The sequence below is a fragment of the Terrapene carolina genome, unplaced genomic scaffold (assembly GCF_002925995.2).
Source record: "Terrapene carolina triunguis isolate 2854851 unplaced genomic scaffold, T_m_triunguis-2.0 Scaffold517, whole genome shotgun sequence".
Taxonomy (NCBI): domain Eukaryota; kingdom Metazoa; phylum Chordata; order Testudines; family Emydidae; genus Terrapene; species Terrapene triunguis.
Window position 1 is genome coordinate 3,655,536 of NW_020664868.1, and position 20,987 is coordinate 3,676,522.

General features: G+C 57.8%; 1 protein-coding gene across 2 annotated transcripts in view; it reads left to right on the forward strand.

Annotated features, from left to right (window-relative positions):
• STRN4 (striatin 4) overlaps positions 1-14,322 on the forward strand; it is a 27,997-nt gene extending 13,675 nt beyond the window's left edge. For both annotated transcript variants that reach the window (XM_024219177.3, XM_024219178.1), the window contains exons 7-18: positions 380-530; positions 2,684-2,797; positions 3,095-3,213; positions 5,568-5,743; positions 6,281-6,328; positions 7,731-7,852; positions 8,341-8,508; positions 9,330-9,470; positions 9,911-10,009; positions 10,526-10,612; positions 11,345-11,533; positions 11,643-14,322. In XM_024219177.3, the coding sequence (XP_024074945.1) occupies positions 380-530; positions 2,684-2,797; positions 3,095-3,213; positions 5,568-5,743; positions 6,281-6,328; positions 7,731-7,852; positions 8,341-8,508; positions 9,330-9,470; positions 9,911-10,009; positions 10,526-10,612; positions 11,345-11,514 (1,395 nt within the window). In that variant the 3' untranslated portion in view covers positions 11,515-11,533; positions 11,643-14,322. The remainder of the gene's footprint in view (positions 1-379; positions 531-2,683; positions 2,798-3,094; positions 3,214-5,567; positions 5,744-6,280; positions 6,329-7,730; positions 7,853-8,340; positions 8,509-9,329; positions 9,471-9,910; positions 10,010-10,525; positions 10,613-11,344; positions 11,534-11,642) is intronic.
• Positions 14,323-20,987: the final 6,665 nt, after the last annotated feature.

Below are 20,987 nucleotides of genomic sequence, written 5' to 3' on the forward strand. Positions count from 1 at the left end.
AACACGTGTCCTAACACGCATGCCCAGAGCCCTGCGCTGTGCTCGTACATACGAGCGGCTATTGGCCTTGTATAGAACAGCTAACCCTTTAGTGACTGCAGCCCTATATGCACACTGCTCCCCCTAAGCACTCCGCCTGGAGAAAGGCATCATCCTTCCCATGTGTGCAGATGTGCCTGGCCCTAACTAACCAGTAGTGATGGCTTTCCTTGGCCACGGTCTCTGATCTTCCTCCCCCAGCCCTCCTGTGTTGAACAGAATCTGGATATATCAGTCCTGTGGGCTGGTGTCTCCGCGTTGTGACCACAGGCTGCGGGGAGCAGGCTAAGCTTGGAGCCCTCCCCGCCCTAGGCTAACTCTCTCCAGTCTGTGTTGCCAGCTTGCCACAAAGCCCCTGATGCCTGAGGTGGAGGATGAGGAGGATGATGAAGACTCTGAGGATGCCTTGAACGAGTTTGACTTCTTGGGCTCTGGGGAGAACGGCGAGGGCTCCGGGGACGCCCGGCGCACCGGGGACGGGAACGAGCTCGGTAATGGGAGTGTGTGGATAGGATCCTAGAGCTCCCAGCAGCCATCCCCACAGGCCTGGGCCCTCCAGCCTGGTTCTGTGTGTCCATGCGATGGGGCTTCCCCCCTTCTCCTGCCCCCTTCTCCGCATGTCCCTGGGGGAGATCTTTTCCCAGCTCCTTACAGCCCACGTTAACCCTCCATTGCTGCAACTTACGTCCATGTGTCATCCAATCGAATTCCCCACCCACCTTTGTGGTGACGTCCTTCATGTATATGCAGCCAGCGACTTGTCCCCCCCCCCACAGCTTCCTCGTAGCTTAGCCAGGCTCTCCACAGATCTCGTGGCTGCTGGGAGCCAGGATGCCTGGGTTCTATCTCTGGCTATGGGAAAGGACTGGGATATAATGGCTGGCCCGGGGGGCTGGGACTCGGGTTCTATCCCCACCTCCGGGAGGGGAGTGGGGGTCTAGTGATTAGAGCAGGGGGGCTAAGAGTCAGGGAGAAGAATACCTTTACCCTCAGCCGCCTCCTGGATCATTTCTATTTGTCAAACTCCCTCCGGTTCGTTCATATCCTCCCGGAATATGGTGCCTAGTACTGCACGTAAATCCCAAGAGCCCCGTAAAGAGGAGCTGCCGCCTCCTTGTACACACTCCCACTCCCCAGGATCTGTTGTGCGCTTTACTGCTGGGTCACACTGCAAACTCCTGTTTAACTTCCCAAACCGGGGAAGGTTTCTAGCAAGGTGAGAGAGCCACTGACTCCCCATCTCCCTGCCCCCTTCCTCCCCCAGCTGTGCTCTGAGCTTTCAGAGGGGAAACGCAGACTTCCTGACGAGCACATTACTAGCAGCAGCCGCTGTTCCCATGTCCGGTCGGGATGATCCTACTTTCCCCTCAGGGCTGCCCTCAACCAGCCTTCAGCAGGAAAGCACCGAGCAGCTGCACTTCCTCGGCAGGCTTGGATGGCATGAAACGTTCCCCCTCCCCCGTTCCCACATACACACGTACAGTAATCCATTCCCCCCCCCACCCCCCCACTGATTCCAGCCTGGCTCCTGGCAGCTCCAGTTCCCGGCAGTGAAGCTGGTCCTAGCCCCTGGACCTGAACTCCATATGACGTGAGCACCCTCTTGAGCTGCTGTAACCTTGTGTTCTCAGGAACTGAACACTCCAGATTTCCTCCCGGCTGCAATGGGCCATGCAGTGTCCCAGCCTGGAAGGAAAGCTTTCCTTTTGAAGGGGCATCATTAGTTTCACCCCATGAGCCGAAGGCAGTTTTGGGCAGCAACGCTGGCTGCCATGAGCATGTCACACCTGTCCTTTGCCCTCTACACTGGCAACCTGTAGAAATTGAATCTAGTTCATGGTCTCGGTCCTTATCTTCAAGGCACTCCATGGCCTGGGCCCAGCCTATCTAAAAGAGGCTCCAGGGTGGGGAGCTTGGTCGATGACGCTGTTCCTCCAGCACCATGGAACTTTGTTACCATCAGGGTAAAGCCTGTCTGCACAGGAGACAGATCGTCCTCGGGGGCCGGTCCCAGACTGCGGAACAAACTTCCTCGGGAGCTAAGGACTATCCGAAATCTGCCCACCCTTTGCTCCCAGTGCCAGGAGCACCGCTCCAACCAGGCTCCTCTAACAGAAACACAGAGCGGCATGGACATTTTAATAAACAAGAACAAAACTTTACCAAAACAACCCGCCCACCCACACAATCCCCACCCCTCGGGGGATAGAACGAACCACAGGGGAGAGGTGGTTATTATGTCAGTTACTGCGTGACTGAAAGGTGCCCTGATGTTACAGTGATGAGGGCGAGGTAAGAACCCCTGTAGAACAGAATAGGTCCCAGGCCTGTTCCTTTGGTTCTTTTCCTCTTCGTAGATTCCCAGGCCAGAAGGGACCATTGTGAGCATCTAGTCTGACCCCCTGCATACTAGGCCATAGGGCTTCACTGAATGAATTCCTCTTCTTGCATTTTTCTCTTTCCCCTGTGGCTGGATGGAAGACTTCCACCAAGAACAGGGGAAGCAGTGAAACTGACAAATGCTGAGGGCATACCCATGCTCAGTATATTTTAGGGGTCTGGTCCCAAAGAAGCTACCTGTCTCTTACCACGCTGCCAGGGCCTGGATTTTAACCTTCCTCCCTCATCTTCCCTTCCTCTGCAGAGAGCCGGAGAGTTAAGCTTCAAGGCATGCTTGCCGATCTCCGGGATGTTGATGGGCTCCCTCCTAAACCATCTATTCCATCTGCCATCTCCAGTCATCCCAGGTCTCACGAAGGTAACAGCTAGTCCCTTTGTTCCCCTCCTGTTTTGGACTGTGGGGTGGGGATTGTGTTATGGAGGGGAGAAGTTGGGGGGTCCCTTATGCTCAGGCTGTCATGTTCCTCTGATCTTCTTTGGACCTCTTCAGCCAATCCCCAATTACAGAGGCCCTACAGACTACCTCCCACCTAGGGGTGCCCCCAACATACCCTTCTCACGCTTGGAATACTGCCGCCTTTCCTCCAGTTGTAAACCCGCTTCCACCTGGCACCTCTCCAGTTAGCCCTGAGCTTTGCCCCTTCTCCCCTTGCAGCAGGGTCGCTTGGCTTCTCCTCGGACGTGTTTATCATGGACACCATTGGCGGAGGGGAAGTAAGTCTGGGGGACCTGGCAGACCTGACTGTCACCAACGACAACGAGCTCAGTTGTGACGTGAGTAGCCGGCGTCATCTCCTCGCCCCAGCTTTCCGAGCTGGCCTGTAGCCCAGGCTCCGTGAGTGTTAGTCAGTGCCGTCTGTGGTGCCAGGCATCTGTGGCACAGCACCGCTCCGTGCACCCAGTACATCCCATTCCAGTGGGCTCTAATACCCAGCTGTCCTTTGCACTGAGATGAGTCTAATGAGCCTCACAGGCTGGGGATCTTTCTGCCTCCTGGGGTCCCTGGGCAGAGCAGTGTCCAGGATTATCTCCTCTCATTCACCCCTTGGTTGGAGTTAGCAGTCATTTCTCTCCGCAGACCTAGCTGCCGTCACCCACAGCTTGGACTATGTTGTAATGCCCTCTGCAGGAAGTAACCCGAGGATCTCAGCTGGTGCAGAAGCCAGCTGCCTGCGTGCTGGGGGGAGTTCCATGCAGGGACCCCTGTGCTAGCTACTAGCTTATCTGGGTGTGGAACAGATGGACAGACCACATGAGTGGGTCCTGTCTGACACAGATGCCCTCTTGCTCCATGTGCACCAGGCAGACAGTTGGGATCAGGCAGGGTGTGTCTACTAGCAGTCCCCAGATGGGAACTCTAGTGGGAGCTAGGGGCGGGGCCTTCTCAGAGTCGGTCTGGGACATATGGCGCGAACTTGGATTCCTATGGGACCACCAGAACACCCTCCTGCATAGCCAGTGAACATACCAGTATGACCAGTCTCTACTGGGTTGCTAGTTTCCCTTTCAAATATGCAGCCATTTTCCAGTGCAGGAAGGAGTACGAGGCCAGTTTGGGTTTCTTTCCTGCCTCTTTTAGCTCTTCTGACAAGAGTTTTGTTCTAATCCACCCGTGCTCTGTCCTGAGCATTCCCAGCGCCAGACCTGAGCGCATGGCTCCCAGGGCCAGACAGGAGGTAGACTCAACCCTGCTGCAGTGCAGTGGGGTGGACTAGAGGACCTCTTGGGATCCCTTCCAGCCCTGCAGCTCCATGATTCCATAAAAAGCCACGTTGCTGTTGGCATCAGCAAAAGTGTGTAACTGAACCTGTTGGGGTTGAGAGGGAGCGATGGCTCAGCGGTTATGACTCTTGCCTAGGACTTGGGAGACGGATTCAAGTCCCTACTTTGCCTCACGATGCCTCTGTGACCTTGAGTGAGTCACTGCCTCAGTTTTCCATCAGTGAAATTATTATTTATTAGGTGTATTACGTTAGCGCCTAGGAGCCCTCGTCATGGCCCAGGGCCACATTGTGCTAGGTGCTGTGCGAACAGAGGCAATAATAATAATAATACCCCTGCTCTGCCCTGCCTCACACGGGTGTTGAGAGGATAAATATTGTGAGGTGCTCTGATACCACAGTGATGGAGGCCATATAAGGACCTAATGTAGTTAAGACAGGTGTGGTACTGAGCCAGCAAGCAGGCAAATGCTTGGGATAATAACCCACAAGCAGAACGTAAGAACGGCCATACTGGGTCAGACCAAAGGTGCATCTAGCCCAGTGTCCTGTCTTCTGATAGTGGCCAATGCCAGGTGCCCGGGAGGGAATGAACAGAACAGGTGATCATCATGTGATCCATCCCCTGTCACCGATTCCCAGCTTCTGGCAAACAGAGGCTAGGGACACCATCCCTGCCCATCCTGGCTAATAGCCATTGATGGATCTATCCTCCAGGAACTTATCTAGTTCTTTTTTTGAACACTGTTATAGTCTTGGCCTTCACAACATCCTCTGGCAAGGAGTTCCACGGGTTGACTGTGTGTTGTGTGGAAAAATACTTCCTTTTGTTTGTTTTAAACCTGCTGCCTATTCATTTCATTTGGTGACCCCTAGTTCTTGTGTTATGAGAAGGAGTAAATAACACTTCCTTATTTACTTTCTCCGCACCAGTCATGATTTTATAGACCTCTGTCATATCCCCCCTTAATTGTCTCTTTTCCAAGCTGAAAAGTCCCAGTCTTCTTAATCTCTCCTCATATGGCAGCTGTTCCATTACCTAATCATTTTTGTTGCCCTTTTCTGAATCTTTTCCAGTCCCAATATATCTTTTTTGAGATGGGGCGACCACATCTGCACGCGGTATTCAAGATGTGGGCGTACCATGGGTTTATATAGAGGCAATGTGATATTATCTGTCCTATTATCGATCCCTTTCTTAATGATTCCCAACATTCTGTTCGCTTTTTTGACTGCCGCTGCACATTGAGTGGATGTTTTCAGAGAACTGCAGAGGATGTGCAGAGGTAGTCTGGCTGCTGGCCCCTGTTGGGAGCGCTAATTGGAAGTGGACAGAGGTGGCTTGGCCCAGCTCAGAGGAGGAGGAGAGCATAGCTGTGATCACACGGCCTTGTTTTGTGTTTCCAGCTGTCAGATGGCAAGGACGCCTTTAAGAAGACCTGGAATCCCAAGTTCACTCTCCGGAGTCACTACGATGGGATCCGGGCCCTGGTTTTCCACCACACGGAGTCCGCGCTGGTCACCGCCTCTGAGGACGGCACGCTGAAGCTGTGGAACCTCCAGAAGACGGTTGCTGCCAAAAAGTGAGCCCTGCCTGTGGCTTGGGGAGCATGCCAGGCTCAGCAGGGCCAGCAGGAGGCGCTGCGTGGGGGAGGGGTGGGGAGGGTTTGCCAGGCAGATGCGTTAACCACACCCTGTAAAAACCAAATCTGGGGAAGGGAAAACACAAATACATCCACGTGTCTAAGGCATCTGCCAGCCAGCAGCCCCTAAAGGTTCCCCCCTGGCATCCCACATCATGCTGCATGTGGGGCTGGTTATTTTGGAATGGGGAGGTGGGGAAGGGGAGCATTGCCAGCTGTTAGCCTGATTTGTTCAGTTTGACGTGGGCACAAAAGGGTTAAAATCACAGCAAAATCCCCTCCCCTTCTCCCCCCCCCCCCCCCCCATGCTGAGGGAAGGTCACACATTGAACCCTGGGCCTTTCCACTGGGCGGGTCCTGCGGGTGTCCCTGAGCCAGGCCTGCTGGGCACTAGAGTATAAAGCATCCAGCCCTGCCAGCAGTGAGTAGGACCCGGGTATCCCCCCCTAACCTCTGCCCTTTCCTCTCCTGCCGCAGGAACGCCGCACTGGACGTGGAGCCGGTCTACGCTTTCCGGGCGCACAGGTAGGTCCTGCGGTATGAGGCTGGTGCCTGGTACTGCTGCCCAAAGGGGCATCTCTCCACCCGTGTATTGATCCCAGGGTCCAGAATCCATGAATGACTCTGGCTGGAGCATCTCCCTAATGTACTCCGTGGGCCCAGAGAGCCAACCCATGACCCTAGAGCAGGGATAGGCAACCTATGGCACGCGTGCCGAAGGCGGCACGCGAGCTGATTTTCAGTGGCACTCACACTGCCCGGGTCCTGGCCACCGGTCCGGGGAGCTCTGCGTTTTAATTTAATTTTAAATGAAGCTTCTTAAACATTTTAAAAACGTTATTTACTTTACATTCAACAATAGTTTAGTTCTATATTATAGACTTCTAGAAAGAGACCTTCTAAAAACGTTAAAATGTATGACCGGCACGCGAAACCTTAAATCAGAATGAATGAATGAAGACTCGGCACACCACTTCTGAAAGGTTGCCGACCCCTGCCCTAGAGTCTGGATCCTTGGCCCCAGTGCAGCCTTTGGGATCAGATGGTGGAACCCTGGTGATTTAATGAAGGGGTGAGGGTTAAACCCACAGGAGATTGGGGCGAGAGGGTCAGGGCTAATCCTGAACCCCCAGCCTACCTACGAGTGCAGCTAGTGCAGCTCCTGTGTCCTGCAAGTTCATTAAACGACTCCGTCAGTCCACGAGGGACGAGCGGCTCAGTCCAGGCCGGTGCTGTCTGAAGTGCCAACCGAGCAGCGTCATACTAGAGACTTTGCCACTAGAGGGTGCTCTGACTCCACAAACACCTTCCTGAAGCCCAGTGCTCAGATGGGCTCCACGCAGCTGGGAGCTCCTTTCCCCTAGTGGGTGGCTGTGGTTGGCTCATCCTGTGTGGTTTGCACCCACGCTAGCTCCTTGGGAGAGTCTCTGTGGCCTGGTCTACACTACGACTTTAATTCGGATTTAGCTGCGTTAATCCGAATTAATCCTTAACCCGTCCACACAATGGAGCCAGTTACTTCGAATTAAAGGGCGCTTAAAATCGATTTCTGTACTCCACCCCGATGAGCGGAGTAGCACCAAAATCGATTTTGTTAATTCGAATTAGGGGCAGTGTGGCCGCACACTACCGAATTAATGTGGTTAAAATTAATGGGGTAGTGTGGCCGCACACCACCGAATTAATGTGGTTAAAAACCGAATTAATGTGCTTAGTGTGGCCGCGCACAATCGAATTTATACAATCTGTTTCCCAAATTCGAATTATCTAAATTCGAATTAATCTCGTAGTGTAGACGTACCCTGTGAGTGTGAGGCAGAGAGGGGAAGCCCCATCCTACAGTTTTGGAATTCCCCCTCCCCCATTCTTTCTTTGCCCCATTTCCTTCACCCTCCCCTTCATCTCTGTGGCCATCCCGTTTCTGCAGGGGTCCAGTGCTCTCCGTTGCCATGGGCTGTAACAGTGAATATTGCTACAGTGGCGGAACGGACACCAAGATCCGCTTCTGGAGGATCCCGGATTTGAGCATGGATCCATACGACAGTTACGGTGGGTGCAGGCATCTGTCTGTCCGTCCTCTCCCCTGGCAGTCCCTATGCACTGATCAGACCCCAGAGTATCCAACCTGTCTCCTGACAGCTGGGAGGAGGGCAGAATGAGGCCCAAATGGGAGATTTTTGGTGATTTTCAGGGTGGTTTTGTCTCCTTGGGGTTGCTGGGAGTTTTCCAGGTGGCAGTGCTGGGGAGTGGGCGTGCCGGTGCTCAACAGAGGCCTGTGGTGGAACCTCTTCATGTGCTGACGGGCTGTACCTGATGTATAGAAAACTCAACAGGGTGCAGTGGCTCTCAATTTTACCTGTGGAGACTACAGCTCCCAGCATGCACTGCGGCCTGGCCACTCCAGTGGAGGTGGAGCACTGTATGCTGGGAACTCTCAGCTAGAGGAGGGCCCTGGGGCAAACTAGGGTGAGGCTCCCCAGCTGGGAGCCAGGATCCAGCGTGACTCCTCCTTGACCCCGGCTTTGTTTCTGGCCCAGATCCAGGAGTCCTCAGCAACGTCCTGGAAGGCCACACGGATGCGATCTGGGGCCTGGCATTCAGCCCTTCCAAGAACCGCCTGGCTTCGTGTTCAGCAGATGGCACGGTCAGAATATGGGACCCTAGCGAGAATCCATCCTGCCTCAGCACCTACAACACGGAGCGTGGTGAGCGAACCCTACCCCGGGATAGCAGAGCCTGGCTGGGAAATGGGGGCCTCTTTGAGAGGATGTTCCCCACCAGATTAAGGCTTTGGGGGGTTACGAACGGGATGGGGAGCTCCCTCTTCTTGGGTCAGTCTTGACCCCAGTGCCCTAGCACAGTGCTAGGGAATGCTGTGCTACAGTAGGTGGAAGGATGGCCCATTGGTTAGGGCACTAGCCTAGGACTTGGAAGACCTAGCTTCAAGTCCTTGCTCTGCCACAGACTGCCTGTGTGATCTTGGGCAAGTCACTTAGTCTCTCTGTGCCTTGGTTTCCCCATCTGGGTAATGGGGATTATAGGCCCGCCCTGCCTCATGGGCATTGGGAGGATAAATCCATTAAAGATTGTGAGGCGCTCATATACGACAGAGATGGGGGGGGCACATATGTACCTTAGGTGCCATCTAAAACGAGGGCCCTTCTCTCTTGTGGGCATTGAAGATCCCTTGGTAACTTCCCAAAAAGTCACAATGCTGCCTGATGCCCTGGTCAAATCCCAACTCAGGGAATGCTGTTCCGCCTATGTAACAGACCTCTAGTTTCAATTGGATACAGGGCACTTCTTCACTTCCTGTCGTAAACTATGTGCTGTTGCTGTGTGCACGTGACATGCTCCAACTCAGAGATGGCTGCATTTTGGGAGTGGATGGGTTGAAACCTGTGTGTTAGTGCGGTTGGAATGCTTTGCTCTGTCAGGCGCTGCAGCAGGTGTGGTCTTGGCGCTGAAGCGTTGGTCCCGTAAGGCGGCCTTCATTGTTCTCCCTGTGTCCCCACCCCTCCCGCAGAATATGGAATCCCTACCTCTGTCGTGTTCGCCAGCACGGACCCTGCCCATGTTGTGGCCGCCTTCCGAACGGGCAACACGGTGCTGTACGATCTGGAGACCTCCCAGCCCATCCTGACGCTGGAATCCAGAGCCGCCACTGGTGAGCCGGGGCGACTCCTGCGTTCTAGTCCCAGCTGTGGGAGGGGAGTGGGGTCTAGTGGTTAGAGCACAAGGGGGTGGGAGGGAGGTTGGGAGTCAGGACTCCTGGGTTCTTCACAGCTCTTACTGATTTGCTGAGTGATGGTAGGCAAGTCACTGCCTCTCCCCGATTCCCTCCCTCCCCGCCGTGAAGTGTCCATTTCCCAGGCAGCGGTGAGGACCAGCACTTCAGTTTGTGCTTTGAGAGCCTTGACTGGATGGTGCTTCTCCAGCAGGGGGTGGTAAAGGGATCCGCACAGGAGGGGTCAGGCCAGTTTAGCCGCTCTGGGAAGAGGGAGATGATTGTTTAGTCCTAGGCTGGCAGCTGCTTGGGGGGGGGGGGGGAGAGGGAGCATGGATGGTTTGGTGGTAACCTGCTCCCTCTCCCATGTTCTGACCCAGGATTCAGTCAAATCAATCACGTGGTGAGCCACCCGACGCAGCCTGTCACCATCACGGCGCACGACGACCGAGGGATCCGCTTCTTGGACAACCGGACAGGTAGGGCAGCCATCTGGTGGCAGCTGGGACGGGCCTGCTGCCCCCTCCTCAGCCCCACCCCCTGGCAGGAAGGCAGCCAGCCCAAGCTCCTGTGATGAGATCAGCCCCCTCTCGAGGCCAGGCTTCGTCCCCAGCTAATACATGCCCATGTCCCTCCCAAGGACCAGTCTGCCCTCGAGCTCCCCTCGCCTGCCTTGAACAGACTGTGTCTACAGATCTGATGTCTCCCAGCCCTCTCCGGCTCATCCGCTGGGGATGTCAGTGTCTCCCCCTTCCCCAGGAGGGTCCAATCCACTCTCGCCAGCCCGGGGGCCCCTCTGTGCCCTCCCCTAAGTGTGCTGCTCCAAGACCCCCCCCCCCCAGTAGAGGGAGCCGCCTTTTCCATGCCCATGTGGGGAATCCAGCGCTGTAAGCTACCCCACCCCGTGGGCTGTGGGGAGAACACCTAGTGGTTGGAGCAGGCCCCAGGCATGAGGGGGAGCTGCCCTATTAAACCTTTCTCCTCTCCTTGCCTAGGGAAAGCCATCCACTCCATGGTCGCTCACTTGGACGCTGTCACCTGCCTCGCCGTGGACCCCAACGGGGTCTTCCTCATGTCTGGAAGTAAGTGTCTCTCTGCCCCACCCTGCTCCCCAGCTGCGTGCATCTTGCCTGCTTTCCGCTTTGAGAGTCATCTGCGGGGGTGGGGGGGATGGGCAGTGATCCGGGGGGTTCAAATCCAATGGGGACCAAAAATCTTTCCCGCCCGTGTGGCCCTGGCGTGAAATGAGTTTGCTGGATCTCAGCCGCTTCCAAGCGGGGCACCCGCCATCGCCGCTGGCATGAATAGACCTGCCCTCTTGGCTGCGTCAGAGGGGCCGAGGACCGAATGGGTCATGGGGGCTGGGCTCTCCTCTCCCGCCCCTAGCGGGAGGTGTCCCTCCAGTGCAGGGAGCAATGCGGGCGCCCTTGGCCTGGCACTGCCCATGCTGGGCGTGTTCAGTGGGAAGCGGATCCAGAATCCAGCACTAAGTGCAGTAAACGAGCGACCCAGAGTGTCGGGAGTGGGAGGTCTGGACTTTGCTGGCTGGACTTTGAGGGAAGAGCAGGGAAATGGGAACCAGGACTCCTGGGTTCTATCCCCAGCTCTGGGAGGGAAGTGGGGTCTAGTGGTTAGAGCAGGGGGGCTGGGAGCCAGGATTCCTGGGTTCTATGCCCAGCTCTGGGAGGGAAGTGGGGTCTAGTGGTTAGAGCACAGGGGCTGGGAGCCAGGACTCCTGGGTTCTGTTCCCGACTCCGTGGGCGAGTGTCTTCTCCCCTCGACCCCGGGTGACCCTTCTCCGCTGGCTCTCCCAGGCCACGACTGCTCCCTGCGCCTCTGGAACCTGGACAACAAGACGTGCGTGCAGGAGATCACAGCCCACCGCAAGAAACACGAGGAGGCCATCCATGCTGTGGCCTTCCACCCTAGCAAGGCCCTGATCGCCAGTGCCGGGGCCGACGCCCTGGCCAAGGTCTTTGTATGAGCGGCGGAGGATCCTGCAGGTGAGCTGGGGCTACGGGACAGGGCGGCGCCAGAGCGGGAGGCCTGAGGCCCCCCCTGGCCCCGCCCCCTCACCTGCCACCGGCCTGCTCCTCTTGTGTCTCCCAACAGGTAGGTCCCCGGGACTCTCCAGAGGTGCTAACCCCGTCTGGCGATGAGCGTTTCCCCCCCACCTCCCCACAGCTCAGGACCTGCTGCCAAGGGGCGGCTCTTCTCACCCAGTGGAGTGATGCAGACGTGTGTGGCTGGGGAGGGTGGGCAGGGGAGGATGGCAACCCCGTGACCGCCCCTTCCCATGCCCTCAGGGCCCAGCAGCCAGATTCTGGAATGTTTTCTGCTTGTTTCAAGGTCGCCTGGTTTTATTTCCCAGCCAGCGAGCGGAAAGTGTTCAGGGCCAGGCACGGCTAATGGCAGGGAGGGGCAGGGCCCAGCTATTCCATGACGTTGGGCACTTGTCCCCTTCCCAGCACCAGGGCAGCCCTCGCTGCCCCTAACTCCCCTGGGCAAGGCTCTGCCAGGCCACAAAGTAACCCCCGGATCTTTAGGGTTCATAAACCCTCCAGAACTGTCTCCTGGCCTCTTCCTTTCCTCCCTGAGCTGTCCCCTGCCGGCCCCTTGCAGAGCCTCCGAGTTCTAGCCGAGCTGCCCCTGCCGGCTGATGCCAGGCCCGTCAGCAGGAGGGACTTGGGGGCACGCTTAGTGATCACGAGGGGGGCCGGAGAGCCAAGGAGGGAGGGGCACTGAGTGGAAGAGGGGGCCAGCCGGGAGGTTGCTCAGATTGACCTGGAATAAGAGGCCCCATTGCGTTGGGTCAAGCCAGGAAGGTTACTTCCTGTGGGGAGCAGTGTGGGGGTAGCAAGGCAGTTCCCAGGCTGCTGCCCGCCCGGACAAGTGACTGGGACAGGGGGACGGGACTCAGACCCAGGGGTTACAGCGTTGACAGTGGAGGGGCCGATGGGTGCTGCCCTCCCCTCTCACCCCTGCTGGGGGCAGCGCCGCTGGGCCTGATGCGAAGTGTTTGGTCTCCAGGGCTGCTGCTGCCCTCATCCCAGCTGTGCAGCCCACACTGCCCCATTAGCCCCCCAGTTTGCAGGCCAGCCAGCTTCCCGTGTCAGATCTCCTCCTGCCCCTGGCCTGCTTGGCGCTGCCCTGGATCCTGGCCCCATCAGGTCCTGGGGGGGCAGCCCTCGGCCTCCTTGGCTTCCTACCTTATTGTAGCAATAATCCCTTCCCGTGAGGGGTGGGGGCCTCCGAGCAGGCGACTCCTGTGTGACACTACTGCTCCCTTAGCACAGGGGTGCGTGCCTACCCTGTGACGGGAGCTCCATTCATCCACCAACGGTTCTCCTGCCCTCCGACTGCAGCCTGGTTCTCAGCCCATCCCCAGCGCAGTCCGGGCAGAGCCTGGCACCTGGAGTGCTCCCCCCAGAACACTAAACCCCCATGCTGTTCCCAGGGGGCAAGGCCACCCTTGCCAGGACTGGACGCGAGCGGTGTTACCTGGGATGGCTGCACTGGTCAAACGCACGCATGCCAGTGCCAGCAGGCTGGGCGTTCTCCTGGCAAGGGTTGGACACAGCCATGCACAGAGCCTGATGGATCCCACGGCGTTCAGAGCCGGTTTGCGGTAGGGTCGCCCTCGCCATCACCCCAGCAATAAAATCCACATACCCGGGGCTCCAATGCCTTCCCTTCCTGCCGCCACCCCCCACCCCCCAGACAGCGACCTATGCTCTGCCCGTGGGCACATGACCCACCCCCAGCTTGGCTAACGTCACCTAGACTGCAACCCTGCTTGAGAGGCAGTTGGGTCTAATGGTTAGGGCAGAGGGCCTGCTGGGAGTCAGCACTCCGGGGTTCTGTTCCCACTCCTTGGGGAAGTCACTTCCCCTCCCGGCATCTCCCTTTCCCTGTCCTCAAGGGGGACAGTAATTCTTCCTCCCTGCCCCCTGTTTGCAAAGTGCATGGTGCCGTTGAGCGGCTGAGGGTTTCTGATGTGGCGAGGGTAACAATCTCCCACATCTCAGCAGGGGCGAAGTCCCCGCTTTGGCTTGGACACTAACCCATCGCGCCGTGGGGTGCCCCCTGGAGCCCGTGGCATGTCATGGGATTCTGCATGAAGCAGCGACAACACCAGAAACCAGACCGGTGAGGGGGGGGACTAAAAGGGAAATGTTAGCTTTGATCGCAGGGCTCTCTCAAACCTCTCCACTGTGGTGGGGGCTGATTCCACCATGGCCAGAGGGGTGCAGATCACTGCCCCCTGGTCGGTATCCCCTGCCATCTCTTCATTTCATCTTCTCGCCTGTAACAAAGAAAAACTCCTTGTATATTCTGTACAAATGAAATCCGATTGAAACTGAACCCAGAGACACCTAAAGGGCTGAAGCTAAAGTGACCACAAACCATGTTATCACTGTGTGATAGTCTCTACCGCTGGCATTTTCAAACCGACTAGCGATTGTGGGGTGCCAGCTCTAAAGGGGGGGTGTTGCTGAGCCAGCTGCCTTCTGGCAATCAGGCCCCGTTAGGCCATGTCGAGGCAGGGGAGCTGCCCAAGAAATCAAATCGCTAGCCGCTCTTGAAAACCTCGGCCTACGTCCCCAATATACTGTATGTATCGGTGTGCTGTATTTATCCAAACTGAGAGCACTCGCCTTTTTAATGCCGTTTAACTTTTTATTGTATATTTATTTGACCTCTTTGGGTTTGTTTTTTTTGTCCTGGTTAATCACAAGACTGAATCGTATGTGAAAAAATCTGCCTCAATAAACCCCCTTTGGAATAAGAAGCAGGTTCTTGGTTTCCCCTCCTTGTCACTGCATTGAGCTAGGTCTATGCAGCATTCGTTGGTACAGATGGGGGCACACTCTCACTCCCCCGCTGAAATGCAGCCACCTCTGGGGCGCATCGTGTAGCGACGTCGCACAGGATCAGTTTAGGATAGGAAGTGAAGGAGAATCCGTTATCCCATTGAAACTGCAGGGGGAATCCAAGCTGGGCTCTGCCCTGCACCTCAGGTTTGACACTGACTCGTGGGTGGGTGGTGGTGGGGAACAGGACATGCCCTGGGAACTTCAATGAGCGCAAGGTTTCAGGTTTGTCTGTCTGACTGTGCCTCCAGCAGCACATCACCCCCTAGTGCCCAATGCACCACTTCCTGAGGTTTCCTGGCCCCCTCCCGACCAAGCCCTGACCCTGCTCAGGCCCTGGTGCGGTGCGGGGCAGCTGCTGCAGGCCACGTGCGTAGCATGTGGTTTGTCTCCTGTGTGCCTCTGCTCATGTGGGCATTTCACACACACACGAGCCTTTCCCAGGGAAAGCATTCTGTGCCTTCTTCCAAAGGGGTCAAACTCTGGAAGGGTCATTTGCTAAAGTCTCGGGGATTTGCTTTGCCTGGAGCCAGGGAGGATGGGGAGGGACTGGGCTAGAGGAGCCCTTTGCTGTGATCTGCAGCGGGGCAAAGGGGATCCCAGGCAGAGGGGCTGTTAATCGGAACTGGCCTGGGGTGTGAGAGACGGGACATCCGTCTAGCTGGGCCTGATGGTCTGAGCTGGTGGGGATGGGGGGAGATACTGGACGTTCAAGATTTGGGATATTAGAACAAAATGAATGAGACAGATCCCGCTCTGCACTGCTCGCTCTGCCGCGTGGGCCCCATTTCCCATCCTGCGGGGCCTGTCAGAGCCCCCCCTCTTCCCTGGAGTTACAATATTTGCCTTCCTGCAGCCTCGGAGAGGCCCCCAAGACTTGGCTTCCAGGCCCAAGAGCAACTCGCAGGGGTTTACATAGTTGGCGAAGCGAGAGCCCAGCTGACACTCCCCAGCGCAGGCACAGGATCAGCTCAGCGGGATGCCACTCGCCTGGCAGAGAAGCTCCCCCTAGGGGCGGGAGAGGGGTGATAACATCAGTCTCTCCCCCCCCCCCCCCCCCCCCCCCCCCCCGCCCCCCCGACCGCACCATTAGCAGCTTCCAGGAGCCCATTGCAATGGGAGTAACTCCATCTGCGTCTATTTCCCCTGGCCGATGTTCGCCTGTCACCGTGACCCTGCAGTGCACCCACCCCCAGCTGGGAGTGGCGCCTGGTCCCCAGCACCAGAGTGGGCTGATGCGTGGGAGCTGGATGGTAATGAATGGGCGTTCACCTGACTGGATCCTGAGAGCCCACAGGTGGCTGCTTAGGCCCCTGCCAGGCTTCCAGCATTGCAGAGGAGAGCGAGGTGAGCCTGATTGACTCCTTCTGTGGCCCTGAGCAGAGCTCCCTTGTGGAAGGGACTTGGGGGGGGGGGGTGAAAGGGGCTGTAGGGGCAGCTGTTGGGAGAGACATTGCCATGGGCACATAGTTTCTCGAAAGGAGAAGGGGGTGTGTAGGTGGGGGGAGGGAATCTCTTTGCCCTATTGTGACTCCACTTGGCTGGTGCCAGCAGGGTCCCCCCAAGCTCCCAAAGGAGCAGGTAAGTGCTGAGACCCCAGCCTCTCCCCCCCCAAAAAAGGTAGGGAGCAGTGGGGGGGCCCAGCCTTCCCAAAGAATAGTGGTAATGGATCTCCAACAGACAGCTCTTGTGAAGGTGGGTGTGGGCCAGGAGGGAGTGTCCTAAGGGCCCTCAACTGCCTTCATCTGGCCTTGCTTGGGTGTCTCGGATTAGAATATCAGGGTTGGAAGGGACCTCAGGAGGTCAGCTAGTCTACCCCCCCTGCTCAAAGCAGGACCAATCCCCAGATTTTTGCCCCAGTTCCCTAAATGGCCCCCTTAAGGATTGAACTCACAAGCCTGGGTTTAGCAGGCCAATGCTCAAACCACTGAGCTATCCCTCCCCCCTGCAGTCAGTCACCTAGGGGCTGAAATCCGCTGGGCCCCTTGAGCTGACTGCCCCTAGACACGTGTGTCTTGCAGGAGGTTCTCAGGGGGTGTTGTCGGATCTGCAGCAGGGGCTGTCTCTGTTCTGTGTTTGTACAGACCCTAGCACAATGGGGCCCGGTCCAGGACTGGGGCTCCGAGGTGCTACCATAATACACCTAATAGCAATAAAAATGTACAGCCCCCTAGCACAAAAGGTGCCTGGTGTTATGTCTGGAGTGCCTAGCCATTACTGTAAAACACCTAATAGCAGTGAAAAAATTGCTAGCCCTTAGCTCAATGGGGTCCTGGTCCATGAGGTGCTACCGTAATACATCTAATAATAATGGGGAGCTGACTGGGTGCTTGTGCCTTGACCCCCATGCACAAGACTGTTTCCCCTGGGATTGGCTGGGAGGGTGGGGAAGATGTTAGCTTCCTAAAGGCTTGGCTGTGCCTAGAGCTCAGGCCTTGATTTCTGGAGGGGCTGAGCCCCCCAAAGCTAATGGGAGCGGCAGGTGCTCTGGGCCAAAGTTTCCCTCCCCCATGCTGGGCTGAGGAGCTCCGTAAGGTTTATTTATATGGATGGATTGTTTTTTAGTAGGTTTGAATTTTGGTTTCAGCCGCGGCTGCCAGGAAACTTCCCGGACCGTACACAAGTACACCCGCCCACGTCTTGCATTTATTTCCAAGAAGCAAAAGTTCCTCAGAAAAGAGGAGGAACTGGTTTTGAACCAGCCAACCTGGGGGCAGAGGCTGGGACTAATGGAAATACTCCCGTCCCTTAAGTCCCCAGCAAAGATGCCCCGCTTCCCGTTATGTTCCTCCTAATGTTTATTTAATTGGGATGCTCCTTTTGCTAAATATGGGAGTGCTCCCCAAGTTGAGTAAGGATCAGGGCACAGCAGGGGGGCCTGTGGGGCAAGACTTGAGAGGCCTCAGCAGAGCTGTGTGTGTGTGGGGGGGGGGGGGGGGGGAGGGGTCGGGGGGGGGGGGCAGGGGCTGTGAGCTGGAGGGGCAGCGATAGAGCTGGGCAGGAGGAGGCCGGGGCTGTGGGTCGGGATTGAGGGGCACCGGTAGAGCTGCCCTTTGGCTGGCATGGGCCAGTTCCTTCCCAGGGCTGTTGGTGGCCAGCTACTTTGTGCCTGCAGCCTGGGGCCCCTTCCAGCCGCTGTTTGCGTTGGCGGTGGCTGGGGGTGGGGCTGCCGGGGGAAGCACCTGCAGAACCTGCCCAGAACAAAGCCCCTCTCATCCCGCACCCAAACCGGCCTAGGCCTGGCTGCATGCAGGGCAGGAAAGCCCAGCCTGCCCTCAATCCGCTTTGAGGCTTCTGAGAGGGTGCGGCCGGGTCTGCTCTTTCCCATGTAAACAGGGCGGGGCTGGGGCTGTAAGACTCCGAGAGCCCCTGGCAGAACTCCCAGCAACTCGGCAAGCCATCTGCTCAAAGACCACGCATTGCACACACATGCACATGCACAAACGTGCATTGCACACGCATTGCACACAAATGAAAATGCTTTGTACATGCATTGCATACGCATGAACACACACTGCACCCACATGCCCCATACACAGAGGCACATGCGCTGTGCATACCATTTTGCAGAAACATGCCCGTTTGAGAACACACACACACACACAATCGCCGCACACCCAGGCATGCGCGTGTACCCCACAAACCGTCGTGTCCGCCAACACACGGGAGCCCATGCACATCTGTACATGCTTGACTGCATGCACACCCCCGCCAGATACGCCAGCAGGATGGGGCGCCCGCACGTGCGTATCTACCCTCACCTGCTCACCCACACGCAGGGGCATGAGCTGGGGCAGCGCCGGTCCAGCACCCAGGAGGGCCCTGGGTGTAGTTGACACGCCCCGGGTGGCTGGGTCGGAATGCTGCCCAACCTGTCGGGCTCCTTCTTCCCCCCTAGGGCAGGGAGGGTGGTGCAGGGCCAGGGCAGGAAGATGACTCTCTGCTCAGCTTCCCCTTGCCCAGGGGCAGCTGCCGCTCTGGCTCTGCATGGCCAAGTCTCCATTACTCCTCCTAGCAGTGGCTGGGAGCCCTCTCCTTAGGGCCCCTTCCCATACCCCTCCCCTCCCTCCTGCTTCCAGTGCCATTAGCTAATAATCCCCAGGGCACAATTAAGGAGCGAGTTCTCCTCCTCCCCCCCCTTCCCAGTGCTGTACTCAGGAGCGGATAGGGACAAATCAACTCTTTCTGGTCTGACTCCTCTGTACTTAGATTGGCAGCGCTTCGGGGCAGGAACCGGCTTTGTGTTCTGTGTCTGTACAGCGCCTGGCACAATGGGGTCCTGGGCCGTGGCTGGCCCTCCTACCCGATACTTGAATAAAGCTAAAAGCAGTAAGAATGGACAGAGCCTAGCACGACAGGTTCCTGGGGCATGGCCCAGTGAGCTGGGACTCAGGAGTCCTGGGTTCTGTCCCCAGCTCTGCCCTGCTGGGTGAGTCACTTCCCTGCTGTGTGCCTCAGTTTCTCCATAGGGAGAACGACGCTGACACCTGGCTTTGAGCGGGCTGGCTGGCAAGCACTACAGAAGAGCTGGGGAGTGACAGGTTGTGGGCAGCTCCGTGCCAGCCTGTGTCAATGCTGTTCGTTTTGCAAATATTTGGCTGCCCTAGACTGGAAGAGCAGGTTTGGTTCCGTTTGCTCCAAAGGGGAGCCGACACATAGCAGGGGCCAGACCCGAGTAAAGACCAGGAAGACTGAAAGAGGTGTCAGTCCACATCCAGATCGGGCTGACCCGAGAGTTCGTCCTGCTCCCCGCAGCCTCAGACCTGGCTCCCGTCCAGCGGCCGGCATGCTCCACCTCTGACAATGTTTGAATCCGGTGGTTTTCAGATCTGCTCTAGGAATTATTGTGGGGACGTTCTCTGGCCTTGGGATCTATGAAAATCCTCCTGTTGCAGGGCCCGAACCAAAGTCTCCGCGATGGGGTCAAGAGGTAACTTTCCTGCTGGGCAGGTTATTCCTTCATTGCCCACCAGGGGGCACCTTCCTCTGCAACAGCTGGTGCCAGGGCACTGAAGGAGATGGGATGCTGGGGTAGATGGGCCTTTGGCCTAATCCCTATTTCCTTTCCCTTATGCGAACAGCTCTCGCTCAGCAGGTCTCACGCTGGGAACATCCCCAGGCTCTTCTGCTCTGTCCTCTCCCAGGCCTAGGCAGTCACGCCGCCAGCCCCCAGGTCTCTGTGGGTGGGGGAGCTCCCAACCCCTCCAGCACTGGGTGGCAGGATGTTTGTCTAAGGCAGGCCACGCAGAGACGAGAGCAGCAGTGAGTGGCTCTTCTGAGCCCTGGAGGGGGAGTAAGTGTCCACCTCCCTTCCTGGGGAAAGGGGGAGGGGGTGCGGGGACCCAGAGACGGGGGTCCCCCGATGGGGAAGCTTGCTCCCAGGATGGTCACATTAGAGCTTCTTCCGGGGTCCTGGATGTGTTGACAAGTGCCATGTACAGATGTGCAACCCCATGCCTCTACATGTTGGTGCCAACGTGCCCCTGCGCATGCGTGTGCCAACACATGTACAAACACACACTGCACACAGACATGAGCAAACACCTCTGCCACCCCAGGCCTGGCACCCCTCCATGTGCAAACACACAGGTGCACCCAACGGGCAACTCTGCAAGCACGCTGGTATCACACACATGGGCTGGAGCAGATCAGAGAATCTGGCCTCTTGTCTCTCTCATCCTCACGCCTAGCACTGGCCGCTGCCTTGTCCCCCCGCGCTCTCCCCACTGAGGTGACGGCCTGAGAGCCTTCTCCTCTGCAGCCCCTACCCGCTGCAGGAGCCTCCCTGGACTCGCTTGGGTGCAGCCCTCCTCCCCCGTGCTTCTAAGGGTGCCCGGGGAGAGGCAGAAGGGTGCAGGCAGGACCCCAAACCACGGGCAGAGGGATCAGGCTCCCCAGCGTGTGTGTGGGGGGGGTACTGACAGCGCAGAGGGGAGAGAGGGGTCCCCAGGCTGAGTGGTGGGTGGTCCCAGCAGGGGGCGCTCTCTCTAGGGCAGCGGGGCACCGACGGGGTGGGATGTTGGGGGGTGGGATGTTCCCCCAGCAGAAGGGGGAACACAGGAGAGGGAATTGTCCGCTGCCCCTCCCCTCAGCGCCTTGTTTCGTGGGGGACTCCAGTCACCCATGGAGACAGACGGGGCGGGGGGCGGGCTGCCCCCCATCTGCCTCCAGTGGGGGACAGCAGGAGAAGTAGGGGGTGGCTGGGGCGCCCCGCCGCGCTCTCCCGGGGGGGGGGGGGGGGGGGGGGGGGGGGGGGGGGGGGGGGAAGAGTCGTCTGACTTCATCCCCGGAGCTCGCCATTGGCCCCGCGGCCCGTCACTCACGGCACTTCCTCCTCAGTCCCGGCCGCCCGTAAAGTTTGGGGGGAAGAAAAAGAAAGAAGCGGCGGAGAAGAGCGAGAGGCGCCGGCCGGGTCCCCGTGCGCCCCCGGCCGTGCCAGCGCCCGTGCGCCCCGGCCGTGCGCCCCCAGCCGTGCCAGCAGCCGTGCGCCCCGGCCGTGCGCCCCCAGCCGTGCCAGCATCCGTGCGCCCCGGCCGTGCGCCCCCAGCCGTGCCAGCAGCCGTGCGCCCCGGCCGTGCGCCCC